Genomic DNA, 15,562 nt, shown 5'->3' with positions numbered 1-15,562 from the left:
CAGGGCCGGAGCTGGTGTCCGACCTGGGGTCTAATCTCTCACCCAGGACCACACATCACAATCACCTGGGGCCCCACTCAGGCCTTCCTGACTCCCTTAGTGACTGAGTGCAACCAGATCAGCCTGGGGTCCCCTGCTGCGGAGGCTGGAGGGGACCTCGGGGTGCCCCACTGCCCCCCACTACTTTATGGTCAGGAGGAGGGGCCAAGGGAAGGAGAGGGCCTGAGCAGCGGATGGAGGTAGGCTTTCAGAACCTGGCATAATGGGGACCCACATCACCTCTCAGTCCTCATACTCGGGGAGGGCTGAGGGCTGAGCACCTGCCACCACAGCCAGGGCCACCCGTGGCAGCCATGCACACTCACCACGGTGGGCAAAGGGAGCCTACGACGGCAGCCTCACGCCCTGACCGTGGTGGTCACGGGTACCTACTTACAGTGGCCACGGGGCGGCCCCGGGGACCTACCACGGCAGCCACAGGGAAGAGGTAGGGGTGGTTGCAACACTTCTTCAGATCCATCATGATGTTGAGCAGCGACACCTGGTTCCCACCCCCCTTGGAGTTGAGTGCCTCGAAGTTCCGTGTGAGGATGAACTTGTAGTACTTCCTGCAGCAGGGCAAGGAGGAAAGGCAGGCTGGACACCGGGGCTGCCGCAGCCTCTGAGAGCACACTCTGCAGGGAGGCCAGGGGCTCCCGGTCCTGCACCATTCACAGACAGACCAGGGTAGACCTGCGAGGTGAAGCCACAGGCCTAGAGTCACCCAGCAAGTTCCTGGGGACAACTGCAAGGACTCGGGCAGCCCCAAGCCCGGCCGCTGAACAGGTCGAAGAAGGAAGTGTGTGCAAAAGGTGAGTCAAGGCGTCGGTGGGGCCGGAGAGCCTTCCCACCACCCTGGGAAGCAGTGCAGGAAGGCTAGGTCAGACCTTCTGGGAGAAGACAAGCCCAGGGGACATGAGGCACGCTGCTCTGTGGCAGGCCCCCAATGGGCGGAGCGCCCACTCACTTCTGCATCTGGCTCAGCTCCACACGAACGATCAGCTCGGTCTTGGCCGGCATGTTCTTGAATACATCAGCCTTGAGCCGCCTCAGCATGTGTGGCCCCAGCAGATCGTGTAGCTTCTTGATCTGGTCTTCCTTGGAGATATCGGCAAACTCCTCCAGGAAGCCCTCCAGATTGCTGCAAGAAAGAACTGGGATGAGAGCCGGAAGCAGGGGACAGAAGCAAGCCAAAGCCATCTGCAGAGGGAGCCAGGACTGGGGTGGGGGGGACCAGAGGGTCACAGGGCAGGCCGGTTGGCTGGTGGGCCTGGGAACCTTAGCCCTGCCCTATAGGTATCCATCGGAGCCCATGCCCCACCCCCAACCTCCCAGCACAGCCAAATAGGATACCTTCCTCTCCTCTAAGCTGTCCTGGGCATGAAGTCTCTAGAACTCTTTACCCATATTACAGAAAAGGAAACTGAGGCTGATGGGGGCCCAAGGTTGTATGGTCCAGCCTGCCCTCCAATCTATATCTCCTGATTCCAAAGTCACCACTGTCCACCCTGAACCCCCATTCTGAGCCAGAAAATGGGGTAGGTGAAGACAAGGAGGCCGGGGAAGGAGACCCCAGGACTCCCACTGGCCAGGGCTCTGTGTTCACCCCCATATCTGCCACCACCCCCGCATCTTCTGCCCCCATCACTGTCACCCGTGCGGTCACTTGGGTTTCCGGGGAGAGGAAGTAACAAGCCAGGGTATGGGGGCAAGGACAGGAGCCCCAGAGGACCCCCGGGGTTCTCCTGGGGCAGAGCCGAGGAACAGTCGCCATATTCGGGGCAGCTGATGTCCCCTGAGCATGCAGCACCACGGCCCCTCCCACACAGGTCACTTGAGGTGGGCTTGCTAACGCTCCCATTTTACTGATGAGGAAGCCGAGTTCCAGCGAGCAGTCCCGGCGCCGGCCTCGGACCCTGACGCTTCTCCCCCGGCTGCCCGCCTGCCCCCACCCCGGCCGGGCCCACTGACTCACTTGAACCTCTCTGGAGTCAGGAAGTTGAGAAGATGGAACAGCTCCTCTAGGTTGTTCTGCAGCGGAGTCCCTGTCAGCAGCAGCTTGTAATCGATCTTGTAGCTGTTCAAGACCCTAAAGAACTTTGGGGGAGAGGAGGCCCATCAGGGGGAGCGGGGCGGCTCCCGGGGCCAGCAGCCAACACCCAGCACCGCCTACCTTGGACTGGTTGTTCTTGAGCCGGTGGGCCTCGTCCACCACTAGGCAGGCCCACTCGATGGAGCCCAGGATGGCCTGGTCGATGGTGATGAGTTCATAGGAGGTGAGCAGGACATGAAATTTGATCTGCACTTCTTTCTGGAAGGGGAGAAGAGCATCTGGGAGGGGAGCAGGTAGGGTCTCCAGAGACAAGGAGGCATGGAAGAGGGGTGGACGGGACCCCCCCCCAAAGAGCCCAGGGAGGCCCTGGGACTGAGAGGAAGGGCAGAGGGGTCAGCTGAGGCCCAGAGCCCCACACCACCATGGATGGACAGCCGTGGGGAGCAAGCCCACGCTGAGCTCTTCACGCCCCGCTCATCCTCACAGGCCACTCCCACTGTGCCGCCCCTGTCCCCATTTACAGCACGTGGGGTCTCAGGCTGGGTAAGATCCCCCGGGTCCCTGTGGCCAATGGATGGCAGAGTGAGGATTCGAAGAGAGAAGTGGTCCCCGCACTTGGGGTTAAATGCTCTGCAGTTGCCGACCTGAAATTCATAGTCATATTTTGGTTGGGGACAGTGGAGCCCCGGCTGCCCTGACCAGCAAACACCGACGCCTCACAACCTCGTCGCGGACAGGCCCGGGCATGAGGGGCATTCACCCCAAGAGCAGCCCCACGCTGAGGGACATGACATTAAATAGCCAATAAAAACCACCATCATGGAGAGAGGAGGAGCACGGAATAAAGAGAAAAGCTGTTTCCTGCACTTGAACCAGGGGCCCCGTGTCTTCGTCCTTCACTGGGCCCCACAAAGGAGGAAGCCCGTCCTGGCCAAACCAAGCCTGGCTCCCCCCGTGACCGGCGTCCCTGTGGGAAGGGACCAGAGAGGGGCAGAGGGGAGTCTCTGGGTTTGCACCCAACCCTGTCCTTTGGAGCTAGACCTCAGTCAAGTTAAATAACCTCCCGAGCCTCAGTCTCCCTTCTGGTAAAAAGGGCGCAATCCTGTCTACGTGAGGAACGCCACGAGAATCCAAAGAGCACAGGCTGTTCCTCACAAAATGACACACGGAGTCCTCCCAAGATCCAACACTGCCATTCAGGGTACAGACCCAAAAGGCCCCAAAGAAGCAGAGGCAGGGATCTGAACAAATGTTGGCACATCCACATTTATAGCATTTTCACAAGAGCCAAAATGTGGAAACAACCCAAGCGTCTGTGGACAGATGAATGCATACAGATTTTGAAATGCAGTCTTTTCACACAGTGGGATGTTACTCGGCCTTAAGAAGGGAGGACATTCGGACCCCGTGTTACCACAGGGATGTTTGATGACGTTGTGCTCAGCGAGGGAACCAGTCAAAAAAGCATATGCTGTACCATTCCACTTGAACGAGGTACTGAGAGTATCGAAATCACACAGGGAGAGAGCTGGGTGGGTGCCAGGGGCTGGACAGGGGGACGGGAGTTCCTGCTTGCTGGGGACCGAGGTTTGGTTTTGCAAGATGACAAGGTTCTGGAGGCAGAGGATGGTGATGGTTGCCCAGAAAAGGTGAATATACTTAATGCCCCTGAACTGCGCACCTCAAAATGGTTACCGCAGTAAATTTTTATGTTTGTGTATTTTACCACAATTTCTAATTTTTATTGGTTTTTTAAGATTTATTTATTTGAGAGAAAGAGAGAGCGCACGCGCACAGTGGGGAGCGGCAGAGGGAGAGGGAGAGAAACCCAAGCAGACACCACACTGAGCGCAGAGCCCGACCTGGGGTTTGATGTCACAACCCTGAGATCAGACCTGAGCTGAAACCAAGGGTTGGACACTTAACTGACTGAGCCGCCCAGGCGCCCCTATTTTACCACAACTTTTATCGCTTCTCGGCCTTTTGGCTAAGATCAAGTGTAAAAATAAAAGAGATGAGTCTGCAGAGTGCCCAGCACGTCACAGGGCCCCAGCGTGAGCTCAGGAGCTTTTCTGTGACTAATTGGCCCACAGGCCCATCGTCTGACCCCTCTGGGGTCCCTGAGTCACCCCCTCATCCAACAAATAGTTACCCGGCATGCCCTGGGGCCACAGCTGTTCCAAGATGCTAGAGCAGGCTGGTGTAAGAACCCCCGGGCTCCTGGGAGGTGACTGCCAGCCCCCCAGTGCCACAGCTAATGTAAGTGCTAAGATGAGTTGAGGGCCTACCATGTGCCACCACGGTCCTGAGTGTTCCTCAGAGTACAGACTGGGGACCAGAGGCATCCACGTCTCCTGGGACTTTGTCACAAATGCGGAGTCTCAGGCCCCACCCCAGAGCTGCAGGATCAGAACCTGCTCTTCAGCAAGACCCGCAACGACCCATGGACACAGTCAAGACTGAGAGACCCTGCCTAGCTCAGTCTGTTAGCTCAGTTTGCTGAGAAGAATCAGAGGCTCAGAGGGGTCACACAGCTGAGGTACTAGGTTGAATTGTGCACCCCCCCCAAATCCGTGTCCACCCAGCACCTCGGGATGTGACCCTTTTAGGAGCAATGGTCTCTGCAGGGATAATCAGTTGCGATGAGATCATCTGGATCAGGACCGGGAGGCTTTCCGGGGTCCCCCCCCCGGGGATGAGGGGCACTCACCTTCATGCGGAACACCTTCTTCCCACTCCGAATGGCGTTGTCCTCAAAAGAAAACTCATTCTCCCGGATCACGGAGCGGCTCTCTTTGTCCCCCGTGTAGGTGACCACATAGAAGTCGGGTGCCCACATCTCAAACTCACGCTCCCAGTTGATGATGGTGGACAGGGGCGCGCTGACCAGGTAGGGCCCCTTGGAGTGCCCCTGGAGACAGGCAGACGGAAGTGGTAAGGCTGCCTGCCCTCGGCCAGTGCCGGCCACCCCTCCTGGGACCCCTGCCCTGGCCCGCGCACCTCCTTGTACAGGGAGTAGAGGAAGACGATGGTCTGCACGGTCTTGCCCAGCCCCATCTCGTCAGCCAGGATAGTGTCTGTGCCCTGGGCCCAGGAGAAGCGCAGCCAGTTGAGGCCCTCCAGCTGGTATGGGTGCAGCGTGCCACCCGTGGAGTCGATGTACCAAGGCTGCTTGTCAAACTTGACCGTGGGCTGCAGAGGAGGCAGAGGTTCAGATACACCCTGAATCCTGGGCACCGGAGCCCAGCCCCAGGGCTTGGCACACACTGTTCCTTCTGCCTGGAATACTATTCTCACTCCTCTCATCCCTGCCAACTTATTCATCCTTCAGGTCTTGGCTGGAGCACCTCTTCCTTCAGGAAGCCCTCCCTGACTCCCAGTCTGGCTTAGGTGTTCCCATGTCCTCCTGGGGCAGCCCTATACATTTCCAACGGGGTCGTTTCCTGATTGTTGGATTCTCTGACTTTGAGCCCAGGTTGTGGTCATCATACTCGTCCTGTTCACCGCTGCCTCCTCTGTGCCCCACATGGTACCTGGGACATGGTGGACACGTGGTCAACATTTGTTTGGTGCATGCCTGAGCTGCTTCCTCCCCTTGATCCTAAACATCACCCTCTGTGTCCTTTATAGCCTGCAGCTCAAGACTGCCTCCCCCATGAAGTCCTCCAGATGTTCCAGGCCCATTTGCCCTTCCCTGGCAACCCCCAGCTCCAGGCTGAACCCCCATGTTCTATGGGCCCAGGGGAGATGGACACTTCTTGACATGGGGCCAGAGTCCTTGTTCCAACAGCTGGCAGACACCCCAGAGAAGTCTGCTAAATGAATAAAGGTCAACCTTCCACACCCTGATGGGCTCACAGCTGGGGGTGGGGCCAGTTGGGGGATGTATTTTGTATGCTGAGCAGAGACTACGTGCTCCCCAGTTTGTGCACAGGTAATCCACAGTTCAAACTCACAGGAGGCCAAGGCCTCTGTCCCCGGGGAGCTGCCCCTCTGCATCAGGCTGGCAGACCCAGACCCCGGGGTTGAGCTCTCCCCGGCAGGGAGGGCCTGGGTCTTCGTCACCTTGTCCCGTCAGCTGCCCGGCTGAAGTGGACGGAACCAGACGGGCCCTGGCACACCACTTCCCTGGCCCAGGACACTCCATCCTCCATGGCCAAGCCTGGGGTGGCAGGACCCAGCAACCCCACCCCATCCCCCCCTCCCTGCTCACATCCACAATGGGTGTGTCTGGTGGCTTCTCCTGTTTATCATCCTTCAGCTTCTTGCCCTTCTTGACCAGCCTCTTGGGCAGCCTAGCATCTTCACCCAGCATCAGCTCCCTGGGAAAGAGCGGGGGAGGCGGATGAGCCAAGCCCGGGCCAGCAGGAGGCGGCAGCCTGGGGACAGCCCTGCAGCCCACGCACCTGTGGCCCCAGTAGGCCTGCTTCAGGTTGTCATAGTAGGGGATGTCGATGTCGTCAATCTCCCAGGTGCACTGGTCATAGGGCAGGTCTTTCCACTTGATCAGGTAGTGCACATCCCCCTTCTTGTCGAAGCTGCAACACAGCACACAGGTGGTGGTGGAGGGGCGGGCCGCTGGGGGAGGGGCTGCGGGGTGTCGGGGTGGGGCATGGGGGGAAGTCCAAAACACACCTCACAGGATGCAAAACCCCCCACTCCCACAGGCCCTGGGGAGCTAGTGCCAGGAATGAAGGCCGGGGAGAGGGGGTAGTGGCAGAGCCCGAGAGGGACAGGTGAGAGGCCATGCTCACAGAGGTGCTAAGAGCCAGCGACATTCCCATCCCCCATCACAGTGAGGCATCCCATCCGGGCAGGGGGTCTGGACACCAGAATTCTGCATTTCTGAGTTGGACAGTCCTCTCCCCTGACCCTAGGCCTTTCTATTTTCACTTAAAAAATTCAAAGGACGCGAGGCATGTCCATCCTGGTCCCATCTCTGCCAAGTAAATTAGGACAGATTCCCACACGTGGGGGGGGGTGACCTCTTCTGGAGACCCCTGGGGACACGGGGACTTGATGAGCAAGCTAGCAGCCCAGAAGGGGTGCTCCAGAGAAGCACCTTGCACTTCAGCTTGGTTCCGGCGGCTGGGAGGGTCCTCGAAGCCTCCCATCCACACTGAGCTGAGTGGGCAACCAAGCTTGGGGAGCACAGGGTGGCGAGGGGAGCCGTGGCTCCCCAAAAGGGCTGGGGCTGCAACTAGCCTGGGGACCATTAAGAGAAAGACCAACCCCCATCGCCATGGAAACTGATGTTTTTGTTTTTGTTTTTGTCATTACTCAGACTTGGGGTAACAAATGTGGGGAAAATTCACCTGCCCTGCCTTGGAGGTAGGGAGGAAGACTGCCATGTATGTTTTTAAAATGCAGTTTAATAAAGGTAAAAAAAACTGTGGGTCAGTTCAGTGGGGGGGGGTGGACTCAGATTTGCATAGGATCTAACCCTCTTTTCATGAGTTGTTCTCGGGGGCGCCTGGGCGGCTGTCGGTTAAGCATCTGACTTCAGCTCAAGTCACGATCTCAGGGTCCTGGGATCGAGCCCCGCATCGAGCCCCATGTGTCCCGTGTGCCCCGTGTGTGTCAGGCTCCACGCTCAGCGGGGAGTCTGCTTCTCCCTCTCCCTCTGCCCCTCCCCCAACTCATGCTCGCTCGAGCGCTCTCTCTCTCTCTCTCAAAAAAAAAAAAAAAAAAAAAAGAGTTGCTCTCAGTGAGGGCTGGGGATAGGCAGAGGGCAGGCAGCTTTTCCAGCCTCGGCCCTCGCCATAGCCCTGCGGGGTACTCTCGTGATCCCAATTCACATGAGAAACACAGAGGCACAGAGCCCAGAAAACAGGGAGCCAGGGTTAGAATCTGGGTCTGGCTCAGGTTCTTAACCTCCGCACTACCCAGCTCCTGCCACTCAGGACACCTGTGGTCGGCTGGCCCTAAGCCCCTCCCAGGCAGAGCCCATCAGGTCAAGACGGGGAGGCAAGTGAAGCCTCCGAGCCTCACCCCGTGCGCACCTGTCGGCCACTGCCGGTTCTCAAGCACCTGAGCTCAAGAATCAGCCAGAGCTCCCACTGCTCCCCAAACCAAAGCCACACTCCAGGGGTCCACAGGCTTCCTGCCCTGGTCTCCGTCCAGCTTTCTGCAGCCTCTGATCACCGTCACCTGGGGCGTTTCTAGACTGCTCAACCAAGAGTTGTCTCAGGGCACAGGGGTTTGGGATAGTGGCTAAGAAAGCAAGGCCTACCTTCCTAACTCACTAGGTTCAAATCCCACCTCCACCGCCTCTTGGCTGTGTGACTTTGGGCAAGTAACTTAACCTCGCTGTGCCTGTCTGCACATCAATAAAAGAGGTAGAAATGAAATGTCTACCTGTCAGGGTAGATAGTGCTCAGCAGTGTTGTTGTTCTAAAGGAGGATCAAATGTGCACACAGCCCCACACTTGAGGCCACCTTGGTCCCCAGGACCCTCCCTCAGGTATCAGGCACCAGCTCTGGCAGAAGCCCGGGAGCACAAGCATCCTGACCCACTGACGGTCCCGCTCCGTGCAAGTGTCACAGGCTGTTCGTGAAGTTGCCCCTTTACACATATGACTTTGAAACTGCACTCCCACCATGAGTGAGAACACACGTGCAGGCACGTGCCCGTGTGCACCGGACGACCCCCTCCAGCCGGGCAGTCAAATTGCCGACAGTGGGGGCCCGCCATCTCTTCTTCCTGCCCCCCCCCCGCACCCACACGCGGTCCTGAGCCCATTCCACAGAGTGCAGGAGCTGCTGCGTCCCCAGCCTGCGGCCACCTCATCGGCACCCACCCAACCCACCTGTGGTTCAGGATGCGGTGGATCATCATCCACTCGGGCTTGATGCCGTAGCGGTAGAAGCGTTCCTCCATCTTGGCGTAGAGAGGGTCCTTGTTCTTCCTTTTCTCGCTCTTGCCATCCTCATCGCCAGAGCCGTAGTCAAAGGGCGGTGGCTCGTCCATGTCATTCTTTCTTTGGTAGTTGCGATACATGACTGTGTGGTATAGCTCCAGCTGCTTGTACAGCGGCAGAGGTTACGGGGGGCAGATGGGCCATGGCTCCCCCATGTCCCCGACCTGGCTCCCCCAGCCTGGGTCCCACGCAGGACGACCTCACCTTCAGCCTCCCCCTCCCTGCCTCCCAACAATGCCCCGCACTCAGTGCTAGCCAGCACCTCTCAGGACCAGAGCCTTAGCACAGCCATACCTGCCCGGTTCCGGGGGGGCCTCACCTGAAGCTCCTTCACCCAGGAGCAGTGCCAGTAGGAGAGCCCAGCCCACTTGACAAAGAACTCTCTCTCTGGAATGCCCTCCAGGGGCTTGGGTGGGGGGACACCAGGCTCCACGTCGGGCCCCGGCAACCCCACCATGAAGGGGGCAGGGGGCTCTGTCCACCTCCAGTGTAGGATCCGCTGGACTTTGCCCTTCAGCGGGGGGCACTGTGGACAGAGGAGGATTCCCCAAGTTCAGGGCTTAGCCAAAGGGCCCCACCCTGAGGCTCTGGGGACATGAGGCTGTCCCAAGGCTCTCTCCAACAAGCTGCCCTGCTCCCCAGGTCAGCACCACCGTGACTCCACAATACTGCCCTGTCCTCAGGAGTCCGCACATGCTGCAGACACAGGAGATGGGCAACATGGGTGTGTGCACATGCACGCACACGCACCAGAAGCCCCGATGCACACCGGGGAACTGGGGCTGGCCACAGCACAGCCCAGGATCCAGAGGGTGGGGAATCCAGCACGGGGGGCGGGGGTGGCTGGGGGACAACTGGGAGCATGGGGGCCTTCTAATGCATACAGCCACCGGGGGTGGGGTGGGGGGGGCGCTCTCCTCTCCCTGCCTCCTGCCCTCTCACCGCCCCCAGCCCTGGGACGGGAGACAGGTCCAGGGAGGGTCTGAGTGGGCAGTTCTGCTGTCCGGCTTGAGACAAGTCTCCTTACCTCCCTGAGCCCGTCTTATCATCTAAAAATGGGAATGACAAAGGCCTCTACTCGGCAACTCGGAAAGCGGTAAAGGGATCCCCAACCAACAGCGGCTGTGAGGGTGGTGGTAGGGTCACCACCACTTATCTCTTCATTATGGCTCAGTGAAAACTGCGTCTGGGTCTCAACCGGGTCGAGACGCAGAGAAGGTCTTAGTGAGGCGGGCGGGGGGGGGGGGGGGGGAGGGCGGGACTCGGGGGGTGGGTGGAGGCACTGTGGTGGGCGGGGACTCCGGTGGACCCTGCAAGGGGCGGGGCCTTGGCGAGTGCGCCCAGAACGTCGCGGATCGGGCCTGGACCGGCAGAGACCGGGTCCTCGGTGGGCGGGGCTTTGTGGGCGGGCGGGGCTTAGCCCTACAGAGGCGGAGCCTTTGGTGGACGGGGCTGCGCTAGCGGGGCGGGGTCTGGGGAGCCGCGGGCGGGGCTTGCGGGTGGGCGTCGCCCGGGCCGGTGGGAGCGAGGCCTTTGTGGGCGGTGCCTGCCGGGGGCGTGGCCCCCCGGTGGGCGGGGCAGGGAGGTGCCGCGAGAGGGGTCTGGGGTGGGGCGACGCGGGCGGCGCTGGCGGCGCGGAGCGGGCGTAACACTCACAGTACAGCGCGGGCAGAGCCATTCACCGTTTGGGATCTCGGGCAGCGGCGGGTTGAGGCAGTGCAGGTGGTAGGAGGAGGGGCACGCGTCGCAGCAGAGCAGTTCGCCCCCGTCCTTGCACACGCGGCAGAACTCCATGTGGTCGTCCTCCTCCTCCTCGCAGCCGCCCTCCTCCTCGTCGTCTTCGTCGTCCTTTGGCTCCCACTGGATCCCCTCCTTCTCCTGAAGGGGAGAGTCCGGGTGGAGGCACCTCGGGCCGGGCGCCCCTCCGGCACCGTGCGACTCCCTCCCGCGCGCGCCTCTCCCCGTTCTACACCTCCCCGCGGGCTGCGCGATCCGGGAGCCAGGCACCGGCCGCGCCCCCGCCCCAGAGCCTCCGCCGCGGGCTTACACAGTGGGGACAGCTCCACTTGCCCTCGGGAGCCTTCTCCAGCTCTGGATCGAGGCAGACGAGGTGGTAGGCCCGCGGGCAGGTGTCACACAGGATGATCTCCCCGCCCTGCTGGCACACCTCACAGTAGTCCTGGTGGTCCGTCTCGTAGCCATCACCATCGTCAACTGGGGAGGGGGCAGAGGCGGTCGCGGAGGGTCTGGTCACCACTCCCAGTGTCCAACCAAGCTCCACCCAGGCTGCACTGCTCCCCAGTAGGTGTTTAGTAGGTGCTGCACGAATGGATGGTGGATGGACAGGCGGGGTGAATCAATGTCTGAGGAAAGGCTGAGGGAGTGAAGGGGTGGCGAGAGGGCTGGAAGTAAAAGGGAGGGGGGAGGGAGGATGGGTGGGGGGCTGGGACGGAAGGGATAATGGGTGAGAGGGTGGATTTTGCAGGAGGTTAAGAAGCAGTCCCTTCTCCTGTGCAAACGCCCCCCCCCAGGGGGCCTACACCAAAAGTCCCTAATTTAGCCTCACTGGGACAAGACCCCTCCCCTGACCACAGAGGCCAACGGGGGGAGGAAGCACAAGTGGACTGCCTGGCCGAGCCCAGGAGAGGCTGAGGCATGAGGATGGCCTCCCCTGCTAACCAAGGGGGCTCTGCACCCCACCCCTTCTACCAGGACGGCCATCGAACCCCAGGAAGTCCTACTCCTCCTCTTCTTGCGCCGCCGCTTGCTCTTCTTCCCCAGGGCTGTGGAGCCCTCCGAGCGCACGGACGAGCTGTGGATGCTGGCGCTGTCGAAGTCCGACTCCTCCCGCTCATCTTCCTCGCTCTGGGGGGGGGGGAGGGGAGGATGGTGAGTCTAGAGCCTGCCCTGGAGGCTCATCCCAAGGGCCTCACTGGCTTGGGCAGAGGATGGCGTAGGGCAGGGCATGGTGGAGGCTCCAGAGGCACGGTGTTCTCTGTGGTTCATCTCCTCTCCACCTGGTTAGAAACCCCAAAGGCCCCACCCCCCTTCCCCAAGCCCTGCCCTCCAGCCCTCAGACACAACCCACATTTTCCATACCTCTCCCACAGGCCCTGCTCTCCACCCTGCCAAACTCCTACAGCTCCCTCAAGGGAAAGCCCTAAAACACCTCCTCCAAGGAGCCTTCCCAGATTTCTCTTTAACTGGTCCCGTTGCACAGCCTGTGTGCCAGGTCTGGTCTGTCCCATCTGCCTGTCATTAGCTCTCTCCCAGTGTATCTCCCAAACACCCTCCAGACGGTGAACACCTCCGGAGCAGGGCCCACCGTGGCTGAGCCGAGAGCCTAGCACACAAAAATGTGCTCAACAAATATTTGCTAAGCTAAGCGGGAGCACCAGCTCCAGGCTGGGTCACACCTGCTGCTCCGTGCTCCCCTCTAGAGCAGCTAAACTCAAATCCTGTCATTTGCCTGTACCAAGGGACAAAGAAATGGCTTCCAACTCTGCCCCTCTACAGAGATGGGGCAAGGTGTGGGAAACAGGTGCCCTGTGGGGGTGGGGGAGGGTATGAATGCTCCCCTCCCCACAGAGAAGGGAGGGCCAAAGGCTCAGATGGGGATTTAGGGTCAGTCTGAACCTGGTGCCAGAGCTGGCCCTGGAAGGGCAAGGGAGGGTCAGAGCTCCAGCCCAGCCTGATCCTGCCTACATGCCACCTTCCTGAGGCCCAGCCTCCCAGCAGACCAGGACATACAGGCCCCATCAGGACTCTTAAGGGCCAGCTGACTCTCCCACCTGCTACCCAGATGGAGCAGAGCCAGAACTGAGCCCCCAGCCCAGCAAGGTAGACAGAGGAGCTCCCTGCCCAGAATCCTGATTCAGGAGAGTGGACTAACAGCCCTGCATTCCAGTCACCCTGCCTTCACATGGCACACACGTGCACACGCACGTTCACACACATGCAGAATGCATCTGAAGGCTGCTCACAAACCCACACACATGGCCAAGTACATGTGGTCTGTCTCTCACACTCACATAGCCCAGTCCACCCTATCACACACTCACACATTCACACACTCACACACTCATGCTCACAGATACATGCATTCCCATGCTCACACACGTTCCAGTCCACTCACATTTACACACTCATGTTCACAAAAACACATGCTCCTATTCACACACACTCATGCTCACACACATTCCAGTCTGCTCACACATTTACATGCTCATACACTCACGCTCACAAATCCACATTCCCATTCACGCTCACACACATTCCAGTCCGCCTTCTCACACACACACACACACACACACACACACACACACACACACACTCACCGAGGAGCCTTTCTTCCTCTTGTTGCTGATCCCTCCAAAGCGGAACTTGAGCCCGGCTACCTTTCTCCCCTTGCCCTTTTTCTTTGCATCCTTGGACCCTTTGATCTTCTTCCTCACTCCTGGCCCTGCAAAGTGACAGTCGATAATCCACACCTGCCGCGGCTCGCTCGCCCAGTGCCATGATTTCAGTCAGCCCCCCAGGGACTCCGCAAGGGAAGGGTCGCTGTGCCGCCGCCCCTTTCCAGATGAGAAGGCTGAGTGGTGAGTCCTTGTGTAAGAGTGACACAGCAAGCAAGGGGGACCCAGCAAGTAGCCCCCACTCCGTCTCTGCTCCGGCCACCACTGCCCCTGTTCCATGAATGGCAGAGCTGCCAGCCATTTGGGGAACCGCCCTGTCCTATCCCCTCTCCCCAGAAAAGAGCTGTCCCCCATGAAGCCACGGGCCCCAGTGGCCAGCAGGGCCACCAAGGGCACACCCACCCCCCTGTGGTCCAAACCTGGGCCCTGGAGGGCAAGAAGCCCTTTCCCCAGCCGCCAGCCTCCAGGTCATCCCTGGGCCCAGGCAACGCCGGCACCACTCAAGACTGCCCCCCACCTGTGCCCATCACCCACCACAAACACCAGCTCCCAGGTGGCCAGGAGGGTTGAGGCTGTTTTTTTGGAGCCAGCCACAGGACAATTAGCCACCTGGGGAGTAATGACCCCTCAGCAGCCTCTCCCACCAGGCTGAGCGGGGAAGAGGGGGCCCTGGTGGCAGGTGGCCTTGCCCTGGGCCCTCCTCCAGCCGGATCACACACAGATGGGGCCAGGAGCCCAGCTGTAACCTCCGTGACACCACAGAAAATCTATTTCAATTTTTCAGGCTCTGAATGGGCGGCTCAGGGAATCAATAGCTCAATGGCTAGAGCCCAAGAGGAAATGAGAAAACAAGGCAGGCTGGGGAGGCCCAGGACAGGGGGGAGCGAGGAAGGAGAGCAGCAGTAGGCTCGAAACCCCATGTCACTCTGCTCACTGAGCCCCCGCAGGGGCCTGGGAAAGGGGTGTATCATTCCAGAAACCAAAGCTCCTTGGGGCTGAAACAATGGGTCCCCAGAGCCCCCTTCGCCCCCCATCAGAATTCAATCAGAGTACCCAGAAAGGCTGAGCTACTGGCAACCCCACCTTTGAGCACCCTGGGGAGCTGCAGGTCTCCACCCCAAATGGGGCCAGAAATGCTCCACCCAGGTGAGGTCCCTCCCCAGGGGACCCAAAGTCACAGAGAGCCCCCAGACACCAGACACCCACCACCGAGTCCGATTTGGTCAGGTGCTTCCTCCCAGGGAAGCCGGCCCTGACCACAGCCACACTCATGCACGTCCATTACCCCGAGGGCTGGGTACTCAAGACAAGAGGGGTCAGTGGGCTAACCTTGGAACCCTTCTCCTCAAACTCAAGAGCCCCCGACTCCCAGCAGCATGGGCGTCTCCTGCCCCTCCCTGCATGCCAAGTCGGAGGGGCCCAAGTGGAAGAGTCCCAAAGCTCCGAGCACACTGTCTCCTCTGTTTCACCCCAGCCCCCAAAGGGGAAGCGGGACAGAAGCTACAAAGCCACAATACAGCTGAGAAAGGGCGAGTGGGTCCAAGGTCAACGAAGGCACTGGGTCCTTGGTAAAGCCTGTCCCAGCTGCCCAAGGCTACAGGGTCTTGGCTGCGACTCTGCCAGCAGGGCTGGGTGCCCACCCCCCCCCCACAGCCTTACCCTTGCCCTCCTTGGTCTTGGCCTTGCGGATAGGTACAGGCTGGGGTGCCTGCTGGGGGCTGACAGCCAGTGGAGGGGCAATGGTGACGGTCTCCACGGCCGCGGCCACCGCCGCTGCAGCTGCCGCTGCCGAGCTCCCCTTGAAAGGGTTGTTGGCGCTGAACTCCCGCCACTTGGCTCCCAGAACGGTCATCATTTTGGACATGGGGATCTTCGGGTTCTTCTTGGCAATGAGCGGCCTGTGTGGGGTGAAAGCACTGCTGTGGAGGGGATGAGACCCCCCGAGGACCCAGGCACCCCCTTCTTCTCCCGTGCTCCCATGTTCCAGGCTCAGAAAACTGAGCAGAAAGCAAGGCAGGGCGCAGGGGAGAGGACACAGCCTGAGACTCCAGTCCACCCCCAAACACTCCTGGTTCCCTATTTAAGTGGTTGGCAATCTTCTAATTGGGTTTCCAGATCCTGTACCACCTGAGGGA

The 15,562-nt window shown here is 59.9% G+C and overlaps 1 protein-coding gene across 1 annotated transcript in view; it reads right to left on the bottom strand.

Moving 5' to 3' along the window:
- Nucleotides 1-15,562, bottom strand: part of CHD5 (chromodomain helicase DNA binding protein 5) — a 56,462-nt gene that overhangs the window by 23,171 nt on the left and 17,729 nt on the right. Inside the window, exons 5-19 of the mRNA XM_088022631.1 lie at nucleotides 15,087-15,325; nucleotides 13,350-13,474; nucleotides 11,754-11,877; nucleotides 11,060-11,226; nucleotides 10,669-10,890; nucleotides 9,332-9,538; nucleotides 8,902-9,113; nucleotides 6,499-6,630; nucleotides 6,306-6,414; nucleotides 5,093-5,284; nucleotides 4,803-5,003; nucleotides 2,213-2,350; nucleotides 2,015-2,136; nucleotides 1,007-1,180; nucleotides 467-608 (exon numbers count right to left, since the gene is read on the bottom strand). Of these exons, the coding sequence (XP_087878757.1) occupies nucleotides 467-608; nucleotides 1,007-1,180; nucleotides 2,015-2,136; nucleotides 2,213-2,350; nucleotides 4,803-5,003; nucleotides 5,093-5,284; nucleotides 6,306-6,414; nucleotides 6,499-6,630; nucleotides 8,902-9,113; nucleotides 9,332-9,538; nucleotides 10,669-10,890; nucleotides 11,060-11,226; nucleotides 11,754-11,877; nucleotides 13,350-13,474; nucleotides 15,087-15,325 (2,506 nt within the window). The remainder of the gene's footprint in view (nucleotides 1-466; nucleotides 609-1,006; nucleotides 1,181-2,014; nucleotides 2,137-2,212; nucleotides 2,351-4,802; nucleotides 5,004-5,092; nucleotides 5,285-6,305; nucleotides 6,415-6,498; nucleotides 6,631-8,901; nucleotides 9,114-9,331; nucleotides 9,539-10,668; nucleotides 10,891-11,059; nucleotides 11,227-11,753; nucleotides 11,878-13,349; nucleotides 13,475-15,086; nucleotides 15,326-15,562) is intronic.

The sequence above is a fragment of the Eumetopias jubatus genome, unplaced genomic scaffold, assembly GCF_037043125.1.
Source record: "Eumetopias jubatus isolate StellerSeaLion01/CBP00866 unplaced genomic scaffold, mEumJub1_p1.0 scaffold_4, whole genome shotgun sequence".
Classification (NCBI taxonomy): domain Eukaryota; kingdom Metazoa; phylum Chordata; class Mammalia; order Carnivora; family Otariidae; genus Eumetopias; species Eumetopias jubatus.
Note: the sequence above shows the minus strand (reverse complement) of the source record. Positions and strands in the feature narration are given on the sequence as shown.